Raw genomic sequence first — 13,155 nt, 5'->3', positions numbered from 1 at the left:
GCCGACATCTGTCCCTTAGAGTCCAGACTCTATATATAAAGTATTATTCATGCTCTTGTATAACACAAGTAGACTATTCATATAGACAGAAAGCTTCAGTTATCTCTTCATTTACAGAGTCTATTGTTAGAAAGCATTTACGAGTCAGTATTATCGGATCACGATGACTAATATTAAGAATCTTGATACATTTGCATCATTAGGCTAGCATTTATACGTTAGGTGATGGCCCGTTATGAGATTACAGAATGTTGAAGCTTGATTCGCAATCATCGCAAGATTTTTCCTCGTTACTCTTCCCTTTTACCAATTAGCAACATTGGCGAAGACGTTATCGTAATTAACCAATAATTCTCAATTGATGGATATACTGTGCGACGTAATGGCTTACTCTAGGCGTTAATCAGTCGGCGACCATACGGCAGTGGCTTGGAGGGCTGGACCGCTAGACCTCGATCCAGAACCCGGAGCCTGCGAGGGCGGCCATTCCCATTTGCTGCTCATTTGGTGAGAAAATGAATAAGCAAAATAAAACCGATAAAAAGTGTCGGGTGGCCCTTGCACTTCTGATAGCTCACATTGAACCATTATTTTCTTTCTCTTGATGGCAGGCCTGAGCTGAGCCGTCCTATTGAATCGGGAAAAGGAAGCGAAGGCTGTACCGTGGTGAGCTTTGTCGGCAGTTCTAGAACGTCTTAGCCCAAGTCTCGCATGTTGATAATAATGACATTGACTGGCTGTCAAGGTATACAGGGTATAATACGTAAGGGCGAATAGAACAGCATATCTTCTCTGTTAGTAGCTGATACATTCTACGAGTTGTGAACTCTCTCATAGCTGGATGACGTCAGTTCTGCAGGGAGGAATTTCAGCTTTGAAAACAACTTTCAGCTGTTGTAAGGCAATAGCAAGACTACAAGTGTAAACGGCACGTGTAAAGACTCAGGTTAAATCTTTCACAAGTCGAAATCTATTTCGCTTCTAGACACCTCTTTGCTTCTTAAAACTTTCACCATAGCTGAACTATAATATAACCCTAAATGTAACCCGACTTGGACATATTTCTACAAAGGACGAGTCGTTTCATACCCAGTCTGCAGTCGGTTAGCATTATTGGCCTCCCTATGCCGCTTGTCTTCGCCCTGCAGAAGGATTTCTTACATGCCGTCAATATATTGCCAATAGATTGTCTCACACATTACCTCAGCCATCTTCGGCTTTCTCAGCCAATAGGCTCGTTGTATCAATATGTTGGCTACCTAGTAGGAGCATTGACCACTCATCCTTTATACGCCTCCTCATGTAAGTGGCAAATAGCCTTGTTTCGCTTTCACCGAGCCGCGCCTCCACTCGTAAGGCTGCGGCTCAACCAACATGCCAACATTCCATCCTAAAGTTTATGACCATACTCATAAATTAATACAATAACTTTATTAATTCAACTTTTTTATGCCAACAATCGAAGAATAGTGAAATACCTAGCGTTCAAGAAACCAGCGGACAAAAGATATTATTGGTGCCCGCTGGGATTTCCAAATGTATAATTTTTTAAGACATGGATAGGCGAATATGAAGGATTGCTTATGAAGGATTCACCACACGGCGAAGCAGTACACCGAATGACAACATAGGTGATACACAAACACATATAAGAGGGTGTGAAGAGCCAGTCTCTAGCGCAAACATCACTTCTCTTCACTCATCTCATCTACATCTCAAGAAAATAACTTCATCGTCTGTAGTACACCATGAATCCCGATCCTACCTTTCAGGGCAGCCAGCTCAGGCCAGGAACCGCAGCCTATGACCAAGCAAACGATATATACGCCACGTCCACCTATGGAAAAGAGCGTAACATGAACCCTGGAGAAATTCTACAACCTACATGTGTAGAGGACATCCAAGGTGTTGTTAGATATGCCAACAAGGTTGGCAAGCCAATTGCCATCAGGACTGGTGGCCATCAGTACAGTGGTGCTTCTTCAACTGGGCCCAATGGTATGCAGTTGGACTTGGAACTTACGTTCCGAGACCCGAAGAAGGACCTTGTCTTGATCCGCGATACCGAAAACGACAAGGTCTATATCAAAGCAAGCGTCAGTTGGGCTCTGGCTGAGGTTTATGACTTCCTCTTGGCAAATGGCGTCTTTATGCCGACAGGCCAATGCGCCACGGTCCATCTCGGAGGACATGTCCAGACAGGCGGCTACGGTATGCTAGCTAGATCCTTTGGACTTCTTGGAGACTATATCCGTGAGCTCGAAATCGTGGACCACAACGGCGAAGTGGTCACGGTGACCAAAGAGACGCAGCCTGACTTGTTCTTTGGTCTTCTCGGCGGCAGCCCCGGCAACATCGGAGTCTTGACGCATTTCAAAGTCGAAGTCCAAGATGACAAAAAGTACCAAGGCTCCAAGGGACTCTGGATGGCGTTCCACTACCGTCAAGACACCTTGAAGGAGCTCCTCGATCTCTTGGTGGAGAAAGCAGAAGACCCAAACTTCCCGCGCAGCTACGACTTCACCGTCAATGTCGTCAGTAGAGAGTCAAATCTTCTGGACCTTTTCCCCGGCTCAGAAGACGAACTCAAAGAGACATTGCCAGATAACATCCACGATGGCAAGAACAATATAGCCAATGTATTCAAGTTCAAATATGCCGTCATTGTTGTATACGCCCAATGGGTCAATTTGGGGACCGATAAATTCTCCCCAGATCTCTTCAACCGCATCAAGCACGCCACGCACGATCTTTTCAAATTCTACAAAGAGACCCCTGAGGGTACCCCCATGTCCTACATTACATCCATGTGGCTCTTCAGAAGCCGACGAGAGTTTCCCTACCCTTACATTAAACGCACCAACACGACCAACTCGACCACTCTCTCCAAGACAGGTTGGTCCGACTGGTTCTCTGGGCGTATCGACGAGATTCTCTCTGTCAAGGGCAACGGTCTGTGGGTCTCGTCTCAATTGCAAGTCTATGGCGGAAAAGACTCCATGTTCAGGAACAACGCAAACAACGGTACTGCTTATGGCTGGAGAGATGCCACTCTTAGCGGAACTTGGGATGTCTTTCATCAAAACAATTACGAGGGGGCTAAGAAATGGCAAGATGAAAACGACAAGGGGGCAGTTACTCACTTCAGTAAAGATGATCGCCGCGTTCTTTGGGGTTCTTATGGTGACTGGGTTATGAAAAATGTCTGGCAGCATTATTACGACTCCGCAACCTACGACAAACTGCGGCAGATTCGGAAGAAGGCTGATCCCAATGGAATCTTCACTGCCAATCCTTTTGCCGTCGAAAAGGCGCAATAAAAGGTGTGTCAAGTTTTGTAACTACGTATTTGTCAATTAAACCATGCATATATCTATCTATGTTTCGTAAAGGCAGTGAATCTAGGCCCAAGTGTATGACTTAACTTGGCGTTTCGAGGTCTACTTATAGATAATCTCATTCGTAAAAAGATCAACGTCCACTCTCGGGCGATTTTGCACAGCTGTATTAAAGTGATTTTCGTCGAGAGCTCCAGCAAACCTCCAATATGGAGCCCCTTCTACAAACCATCTGTTTTAAGATTCGCGACTGAACACCTCGCTATCCTGCTCGTAATAGTGTCAATCAGCTCTTCTTTCGTGCTTGCTCTATGCGCGCAAGCTCCCTGTCTATCCTCTTGAAACTCCAGCTCTGCCAGAAAGGGGGATCTAAGAACTCGTATCAGCCATATGTCTGCATAGAAGTAACCTACATTAACTAACAGAGAAATGGCCTCAGATCTAGAACCGGTTAGCTTTGGGCCATTAGAATCCCAATTGGACAGCGGTACTGCTTACCGAAACGATTGTCATCAGGCGAATAATCATTGCTGGACTGGATTAGCCTTTACCAAGATGAGTGGGAGAGAAGTCGAAGTCGTACCAGTGTACTATTTTTGAAGAGAAGAAAGAAAGAGTTAGTACAGTTAAAAAAGTTCATAGGCCTGCATTCGGAAAAGCATAAAAGTAGTAAACGCGTCCAGAACTCCATGCGGTTCACCATGGAGCTCATGTGCACTTACAAGCCGGTGTGAGGGTGGTGGCCTTGTGACGTGTGATTGCGCTGTTCCCCAGTCAGTTATCTGTAGTCTACAGAAGATGGCCTGCTGAACGCCACTCTCCCTGTCGTCGACTGGCAGCTCAAGGAATGACGTACTATTTCACAAAAAAGAATTTCACTTTCTCCGCGATTTCTGCCGGTTCGAGGGAGGGATTCTGATCGTCCGGTCCCTTGTCGCGATCTTTTCCCCAGACGTGAACGAGATGTTGCCACATTGATAAGGGTCCCATCTTCCTCTCCTTACGAAGGCGCCCTGTTCGGATTAGAAAGTATTCACAAGGCGGAAAAACTGCAGGGCCCATACCAAAGGCAGTTAATTCAGCATAGGTAATTCCCATATCTGCCTCATCTGACTGCGTATATTCCTCCGTCACGGGCTCTAATCCCGCTGCAGGGATGGCAGATAGGAAATCCTTAAGACATGGCATGTCGAATTTAACCTGGGCCCATGCAATGAAGCCCTTGAGAGCTGCTTTGTCGATAGAGCCAATCGGGTTAATATCTGCCGAAGAGCAATCGTATTTTGTCATGTAACCTCTGAGCGCTAATTCACAGTCAGTCACAACCTCATTATAGCGGTTATGGCTATTATGCCTACCTTCGCCAACATTGGCGCTACCTAGGACCAGCAGGCCGCCTCCGCCAGGTAACTGACGGGTTGTTGGAAGGATTTGGGCGAATTCATAAGCAGTCTGCGATGAGATGCGTTAGCCACGATATGGACAAGCCTGGTTCACCTAGTGTCATACCACCATCCTTGTGCGTGCTTGAATGTTCTGCAGCATGAAGGTTCTCGGCTTCTGAGCCACCTTCGACTTTGAACTTTGGATCCAAGCCGAGGGAGCTTTTGACAAGGTTTTTCTGCGCATGATATACAGAGTCGATATCAAGATCAATATGGTAACTTCCAGTAGCTTCGGATAAGTCTTTTGCACGCTGGCGTGTCTCGTGGGAGCTCTGCTTTGACATTCCCATGTAAACAGTGTGTAAGACGCGATGACATAATTCTTGAGGAGTTTGGGGAAGAGCAGACTCGCCGAATAAACGTTTCACAGTAGCAATGACCGACTGATTTTGGTCCTTGATGGCAAGGATGACGAGCCGGCACATTGAGAAGACAGAGACGGCTGAGAAAAGTTGTTAGTAAATCGCCCAGCAGACAAGAAACATACAGATATTGCATTGACTTCACTCACCTGTTGCACACGAGTCTAGGCCTCCTGACAGAGGAATAAGACTACAAATTCCGTCAGTCAATGAGAACATTGAGACCCGAGTATCATGAGAGCGGGATAACTAACTATCCGACAGAGTTACTCCTTGCCATATAATCCCAAAGATAACAACCAGTACACTGTGCAAAAATTAGTCATTGGCCACATATGGTGTTAGTTAATTGAGAACTATACCAGAGCAATTTCCTCTTCAGCCGAGAAGAACTTCGGTTCCCGGGATAAAGTCGGTCGGCGACGAAGATTGAAGTTTTCCTCGTCAGGGCTAAGCTCGAAGGAGGTCTGTATCCTGTAGTATTTTCGAGTGCTCCGTGCAGCTTGCATCGCGCGGGAGATACTCGAGCGATAGGCCCGAACCTCTTCAAGGTCAACAGTTGCAGTGACAATGTCGACCTCATTGAGCGAAAATTGAGAGCTTTGCGCAAGTAACTGGCCGTTGCAGAAAATCATGGCACACCCGTCAAAATACAGCCTATCACCATCGCCACCTGTAACAATCAGTTTGAGAGATGGAAACAGGAAAGTTTCGTACAAGAGAGAAACAAACCTGAAACATTTGAATACATATAAACACCACCGCACTTGCGGGTAGCTTCACCGATGAGTTTTAGCCTAGTATCCAGCTTCTGCAAGCTAAAATGGCTAGCAGAACTATTGGTGATTATTTCAACACCGTCCAAGGTCATCGGGATGTCTAAATAATACTGTTAGTATGGATTCGGGTTGGAGACCAGTAGTGTGATACGCACGAGGGGCGTCTGGCGACCACATTTCTTCGCAAGTTTCAGCTCCAAAACAGCTATCTGGTGCGCTAATGACGCAATCTCCAAAAGGCACATGTGTGCTTCCTTGCAGTTTTTGTAGATTTTTTGGTAAGTGAAACTCTTCCCACTCCGTAGGCCGGAGCCAAGGAGTGAAATACCGCATTTCTCGGTAATCTAGCTTATTAGTTTAGACCAGCCTGGTAATGGTTCCAACACGATGTAAGAGAACTTACTGCCGTCATTTGCCAGATCTGATCAAATGTTAGCAACATAATGTAGCCAAGTCTGCCCAGATATGGCTTGCGTAGCTCGGCAGGGCCATGTGAGGGGGCTAGAGGCGGTTGCACTTACGCATTTTTGGGCGGATAAAGAGAATCTTGCCATCAAGGCAGACCACTCTGCAGTTGTAGTTCACGTTGCGGTGGGTGACGGGAAGACCGATATCTAGGAGTATGCCGTGGCAGGTTTCATCTTCAAGGATTCGAGCCAGCATCTCCATACAATGGAGGTAAAGATCGGGCTCAAGAAAATGGTCATTGCAAGAATAACCCGATATCTCTAATTCCTATAGAGTGAGATATCTTAGAATATCGTTCAAAGTCTGCTTAGAGGGGATGTATTCGAGAAACGAATGCGAAAAGGGCATACCGGTCCAACGCGAAGCCTTGCGCCAGCAGCTTTGGCCTGGCGAGTTGACTCAATAATCCTATCGGTATTCCCCTAAGAAGCGTCAGCCAGGCTTCGCTCTCATCCTATGAATAAGACAGTACCTCAAAATCAAGGGCCCACTGCCTGAGCGCGCAGGCAGCGACCGTCACGAGTCGGCCCATAACTACAAATTTTGATGTTCTACTTGCTGGAAGAAAGGATGTTGGCAAGTCTGATGTGATCCAGGCAGCCTCAAAGATCATTCAAGGGAAGCTAGTTCGGAGGAAAATTGGACTGAGAAAGGTCCACTAAAATCAGCTGGAGCGGCTTGTAATGGAAATTTTGTTGATGAAACTATAATTCGGTGAACAATTGTGAATAAAAAGTTTCAGTGATGGGTATTACCTAGGTAAACATTATTATTGCTTATCGTTCATAAATGCTTAAGGTATAAATTATTCTTTTCCTAAGTTACAGGTAGGTACATGCACCTAGTAATATGCTGTGGACAAATTTGGGGAAGTTTCTTTTTTTAGGTGATTGCTGAGTCCTCCAATAAACCACCCTGCTATAATAGATGTAACAAATGATGAGCAGTAACATGCAGCTTTATGTTGTTTGAGCATAGTTAATACTATCTACATAGGTATGTAGCTATGTGGTGAATCAAGCTCCAGGAATGTATTCAATCCTAGCCTCTACCTGTATGTACCGGTTATCACCAGCGCTTGCGCACTGATGACTTTGCGCCAATAACAGTCACAGCCAGCGTTTGGTGGCTCTCTAAGCCAATAATGTTTTTCATTAAATTTAGAGGATTGAATTCAGTCTCGCCATGATAGAGTGAATAAAACGTACGATCTAGGGAGTTCGTCGTCTCATGACAGAATAGGCCACTCACTCTTAGGAGCGCACAGTAATAGTTACTCCAATAGCCGCAGCCCAAGTGCTAGATTCGCTGAACTACATGGCTTACAGAGCGCTTTCCCTAGAACGTATGCAATCTTGAACTGTTTCACGAAACGGTTTGCCTCTCTTCTCTGAAACACCATCTTATTTAACTCCGGCATGATTGAATGCATTATTAATGATTTGCGCCATTTTTAGAATTGGAATGCTGGAATTAAGCTATTACCCAACCTGAAGTGATTATAGGGCTCTACATGAGGTTTTGTAAGCCACTTACACAGCCCCCGAATGGCTTCAGCCGAGCTGAAAAAAGAACTAGCGAACAGTACCAATCTGAGACATGAAATGCAATTTGAGAGCAGGAAAGGGCGTTGTTGACATCTGCTAACAATTTTCTACTATGATGATAAGTGGTTTAACTTCTCAAGCTACGTTTTGTTCTTATAGGCCAACCAAGCTCGCTTCAATAAACATCAAATCTAAATCTCAAGGTTCTGTAGGGAGCCGAGACCCGAGTTCAAGTTATAAACCATGCTGTAAAACTAAAACAACCATTGCGCATAAAGCCCTGGCATCAACGCATGTGATCCAATGCTTAATACTCTCCAGTATAGAAACTAATGCTAGGGAATCGACTTGGATACGCTAAGTGTAAGCTTAAAAGCAAGGCGAAATTGGACTCCTTGTGGTTCCATGGCTTTGCCATTTTTTAAAATGTGCCACCCAGTATGAGCTTTATAACTTTATAAATTGTCTAAAACAGAAAACAGGAAAGAAGTTTATAGACCCGATGAATGATCATGAATTTAGGGTGGCATTCACTTGCCGCTCAGTCTCCTCAATCACATTTGAAACGAAATATGGCCTCTCTCTCTTTCTCTCGTAGCCGGATTTAACACAGCTAATATATGGGCTACATCACACCAACTCCCACACTTTACTAATTACAGAGTTCTGATCATTTGCACAAATGCAACTTGAAGATTTAAATAGTCAATCAAGATTTTAATCCCATAGCTTCAGATTTGGGTTCTCCAATGGTATTGACAAACAATCGCAGCCAATCTATATTTAGCCATATTTCTCTTGCCAATGCGTATCAATGGTTTTAACATCCATATGTCTCTAGGAGCGGCTGAAACAAGATATCTCAGCTACTCCAAATACTGTTCGCATTCTTTATAATTCGGGTTTGCACATTACTTCACTACTCATCAATCTACACAGCAGTCTATCTAGCTGACAGTCTATGTGGTTGTGGCCATCGGCTAGTATTCTCATTATTACTTTTTCATTCCTAATTAAAATTTATTTTCCTGTTAGATGTAGTCTCAAAGTAGCTGAAAGAGAAATATTGCACATGAAAATAACTTGATGCCATTGACGTATCTCTGATCAGTCTCATCCAAAACGGGTACCGGGCGTTCTCAGCTACAATGCCACGCTGGTCAGCGTGGAAGATAAATAGCTATTCAGGTATGCGATATTCTCCTAATTTTCCAACATCGTATTTGCATAATACTGACTCTAAGTCTCAATCTCTTTGTGCTATTCTACTACCAATCATAACCAACATCGTGGAGTTCAACCTCGGCAACTGGTGCGGCACTCCAGTACAACCAACTATGGCGCCTTCTGCTCAATCTACCAGGGACGGCAAGCCCGCCAGCGGGAATCGCCAGGAATTCTTCAAAATGCTGAAGAAAAATGCCACCGCAAGAGACTTGAAGACTGTCCCGGCGGATCCTGACATGAAAAACATCCCCCAGGACATCGACTCAATGCTACAACTCAATAGTAGTGCTCAACTTGCCGTGCCGCAATTTAAGCACACTTGCGTAACGGAAAAAAAGTTCCCCTTCAAGCCTAGCCAAAAGTCTGACCCCCTTGCTCTTTGGATCGGATATTTTGGTAACATTCCACGCTGGAAAAAGGGCCAGGTAGTCCAATTTGCGGCCAAAGCAGGAGGTTATCCAACTCCGAAACATGCCATATTCGCCGCGTACAAGCTCAACATGGCCGCCAGGGAGTGGAACAGTCTCGATATAGGAGTTACTTTCAAGTGGGTCACCGATATAGACGACGCATGTTTTGTACTCGCCTATGGTGGCAACCAAGGAGATGTCTTGGCCAGTGCTTTTTTCCCTAACGACGACAACCTCAACACGCTCTTCGTATATCAGCTAGCCTTTGACGAAAAGTTTAGCCCATACCAACACAATTTCTATCTTCATGAACTAGGCCATGTCTTAGGGTTGCGCCATGAATTCGCTTTTGAAGAGGGCGGTGCTGTGAAATTTGGACCAGCTAACTACGACTCTGTCATGAACTACAACCCGGAACACCCACCTTACATTCAGGAGTCGGATATCGTAAGCACTAAAGCGTTTTATAACCTCGAAAGTCCATATAAAAAGTTAAATATCATCGACTGGTATCCTGATAACTAGGGGGGGAAGGGGAAGAAAAGCAACAGGAAGATGATTCACTTGGCGTTATGCAAAGGTATCTGAGATAAAATTGGTCTCAGTGATGCTTCAACACAACTCAAAAAATGATGGTACTTTGCTATTGAACTCCAGGCGGCGTTCTAAGATTCTATTTGCTCCTCGGTATTGGTTTTTGCCTCCTCGGGGTTTTCCCAATATCATGATGCAAATGCAGAGGAGCCTCTGTTATTAATGAGTCATTTTTCTGTACCTAATTACTCTTAATAAACAAATTAATTCAATATCAGACGGCTTTTCTCAAAGTGATAATGAAATCGAGACTCCTGGTTGTATAAATGAACAACTTTACATGTAATAACTATTACGAGTTTGAACCGGGAAGCGTCGACTGTTTGTATTTACCAGTAGCAGCTTCTTTCGGTTTATGTTCTCCGCATAATGCGCATGGAAAATTTCCGACGTTTTTTATTCTATGTATATTATGTACAAGGTGACTTCTAATTGATTTGTTCCTAAGAATCTCGTAGATTGAATACAGATAAAAAGAAATGCCCTCATCTTCGTTATTAAAGTAGATAGCTGAGCTGCGTAGCAAAGGATATCTCACACCCAATTTATGTATTTTACAATAAGGAAATTTCCTGAGGTGATACACAGACCTGATAGGATTATCGGGCATGAGAATCCAAGCTATTATGTAGGGAAGATCAAAGCAAATTTACAGCGGGAGATTTGTCCAAATGCGAGGCATGTGAGGTCTGCTCAACTTAGATGGCATCGGCGGGGTGCCTTGGGATGTGCCTACGGTATAGAAATGTGTCTCAGATATAGCTGAGCATCTCCAGCTCTTGGCATACGATATAGGCTTGGAGATTTCTCAGTTGTGGAAAGCTTAGACGTGGCATTGCAGGGAATCAGCAGCCCATTTTCAACCGGAATGTGGTTAATTTTACTATATATTAAGGTTATCATAGTCTTGTTGCAACTCAGAAGCCTAGTGTGGGCGACCGTACAAAGTTCAAATGTTCAATCCTTGTCGCCCATGCTGTGAATCATGTGGCGTTCGACGCAGCAGACAGTGAATCTTCGCTACTTCATTGGATACAGCACTTACGGAGGCGTAAAGGATATTTTTGAACTCAAATGGCAATACCTTACACAGACGGTGAGATCAATCTAAATGCAGGTGTCGGTCTCTTGATGTGCTGAAGTGACTCTCTGCGCTTGTGATCTGCGAGATCGTGAGGCCGCGGCGAGGGATCGCCAGCAGGTTACCAGGGACCGACTGCTCGCTCACAAAGATTGCGTGTACTTACGAGTTTTTCTGCGCGTACCATGCATGGCACGCGCCCATACGAGGCTCGAACAGCCAGTAGGTCAGTGTGGGACAAGCAATCGCAACGCTATGTGCCTTCCATTGGCTCTGCCGTGTTGTTTTCGTGACATCTCCGAGCTCAAAGTCACGCGTCCTTACTTCTTTCTCTAAAGTGCCCGATCATATCCAGCTGGAGACCGCTTCCACTCTCTCCATGATTCGTATAAAAGACTTGCCATCGCCTATGCACATCACAGCCATGCAATCATTGCATTCTTCTCTCGGCAAACCATTCTGGGGCGAGGCCACGTCTTATCTAAAGTATGTCTTGGAACTTTCTTATCATGCTTTGGGATTGCTATAGCTCACAGCAGCTTAAATAGCTTTTGCGAAGAGGTAGTCTTCTCCATGCCTTCTCTTGCCCAGGTGGCTGAACTCGTTAATGAACCATTGTGAAAACCTAGGATTATGTCATTACACGATATGCCGCTGAGTTCATCAACACTCTCAGCAGCTTAGCTTTCGGTCCGTAGCATTGCATACGCAGCCCATACTGTCTTGGATCTCAACATTCACTAATCTGGTCATGCTGTACTGGCAGTTGCCTATGGAGTATATGGCCTGTCCAAGCCCGGCCATAATGGGCAGACCCGCGCCCGTCTATTTTCTTACGGTGGATTGATTGGCGTAGGCATTTGCTCTGCCAGCTATCATATGACTTTGAAATACCACACCCAAATGTGTACGTGGTAACACCTCTACCCAATTTTGACTCAATCTCACCTCTCCTCCAGCGGATGAATTGTCCATGCATCTTTTGACGACACCAATGGTGTATCGCCTCTTGACATTCAAGAGTAGCCCGCAGCGTACTAAACTTGTGGCCGTACTTCTTACCGCCATCTTCATAGTGGTTATGGTCACGCATATGGTCATGGACGAATTCCTCCTTCATGCAACAACCTTTGGGCTTGCCGTTTATTTGATCGCAACTCGAACGCTGAAGCTCATTTCTCAACAAGTGCCAGATGAGCGCATTAGGAAGAGCCTCCGAAATGTCGCGTTGTTTGGCTGCTGTACGTTGCCCTAATCTCGTGAGTCGGGAACTTGAACTTATGTTTTACACAGTCAACTTCGCCTTTGGGTACTTTGTGTGGCTGTTGGATGACTGGCTATGCTCACTGTTAACTTCGATGAAGCATTCAGTTGGCCTTCCCCTGGCTTTCTTCCTCGAGCTACATGGATGGTATGCTTACTTTGGAGTTGCATTATTGCCCCGCAGTGCTGTCATGTCTAACAAAGCTATAACAGGTGGCACATCTTTACTTGTATCGGAGGCTATGTTGGCGTGGCTCTCGTCGACGCAATAATATCAGATGAGGTTCGTGAAGACCCGATTCAGCATCTTGCCTGGCCCGTCCCATCTGCGGCGAGATTGTTGGCAGGCGTACATGCATCATCAAAGCACGGATAAGTTTGCTCATCGTAACTTGAGTTCACTGTGGAATTTTGTCGGAGAGGACATGATAGATTGGTAAATAGATGGGCAATGAGATACAAAGTTTTGCTCTCTGATCTTGTTGCTGCACGTCTTTGTAATGGATTCTTGTTGGAAACCTTCTTAATGTTGTATAAGCTACTATAAAATAAAAGCTAGCTACTAGTAAAAGCTAAAGTTGGCTGTAAAGGCTGATGCAAAGTCCGCTGTAGAGGTTGTTTATTGACAGAATGGAAGATTA

General features: G+C 44.9%; 4 protein-coding genes across 4 annotated transcripts; 3 read left to right on the top strand and 1 right to left on the bottom strand.

Moving 5' to 3' along the window:
* Positions 1-1,748: 1,748 nt before the first annotated feature.
* On the top strand, positions 1,749-3,320 carry T069G_03412 (FAD binding domain-containing protein; the record flags this gene model as incomplete). Its single annotated transcript, XM_056170622.1, has 1 exon — positions 1,749-3,320. The coding sequence occupies one exon, from the start codon at positions 1,749-1,751 to the stop codon at positions 3,318-3,320; it is 1,572 nt and encodes a 523-aa protein (XP_056031514.1).
* A 304-nt stretch (positions 3,321-3,624) lies between these two features.
* T069G_03411 (carbon-nitrogen hydrolase domain-containing protein) lies at positions 3,625-6,924 on the bottom strand (the record flags this gene model as incomplete). Its single annotated transcript, XM_056170621.1, has 19 exons — positions 3,625-3,707; positions 3,762-3,779; positions 3,837-3,868; positions 3,922-3,928; positions 4,061-4,101; positions 4,195-4,351; positions 4,403-4,642; positions 4,697-4,790; positions 4,848-4,913; positions 4,975-5,225; positions 5,295-5,335; positions 5,400-5,452; positions 5,508-5,818; positions 5,878-6,024; positions 6,080-6,268; positions 6,328-6,345; positions 6,446-6,659; positions 6,743-6,814; positions 6,865-6,924. The coding sequence occupies 19 exons, from the start codon at positions 6,922-6,924 to the stop codon at positions 3,625-3,627; spliced, it is 2,094 nt and encodes a 697-aa protein (XP_056031513.1).
* A 2,421-nt stretch (positions 6,925-9,345) lies between these two features.
* T069G_03410 (uncharacterized protein) lies at positions 9,346-10,101 on the top strand (the record flags this gene model as incomplete). Its single annotated transcript, XM_056170620.1, has 1 exon — positions 9,346-10,101. One exon carries the CDS (start codon positions 9,346-9,348, stop codon positions 10,099-10,101), a length of 756 nt encoding a protein of 251 aa, XP_056031512.1.
* Positions 10,102-11,675: 1,574 nt separating this feature from the next.
* On the top strand, positions 11,676-12,890 carry T069G_03409 (ceramidase domain-containing protein; the record flags this gene model as incomplete). The annotated part of the gene is made up of 7 exons (XM_056170619.1): positions 11,676-11,737; positions 11,800-11,812; positions 11,881-11,941; positions 12,018-12,158; positions 12,211-12,492; positions 12,545-12,662; positions 12,728-12,890. The coding sequence occupies 7 exons, from the start codon at positions 11,676-11,678 to the stop codon at positions 12,888-12,890; spliced, it is 840 nt and encodes a 279-aa protein (XP_056031511.1).
* Positions 12,891-13,155: the final 265 nt, after the last annotated feature.

This window comes from Trichoderma breve, chromosome 2 (genome assembly GCF_028502605.1).
Source record: "Trichoderma breve strain T069 chromosome 2, whole genome shotgun sequence".
Lineage (NCBI taxonomy): Eukaryota > Fungi > Ascomycota > Sordariomycetes > Hypocreales > Hypocreaceae > Trichoderma > Trichoderma breve.
The sequence above is the reverse complement of the archived record's forward strand: the minus strand, read 5'-3'. Positions and strand labels throughout refer to the sequence as shown.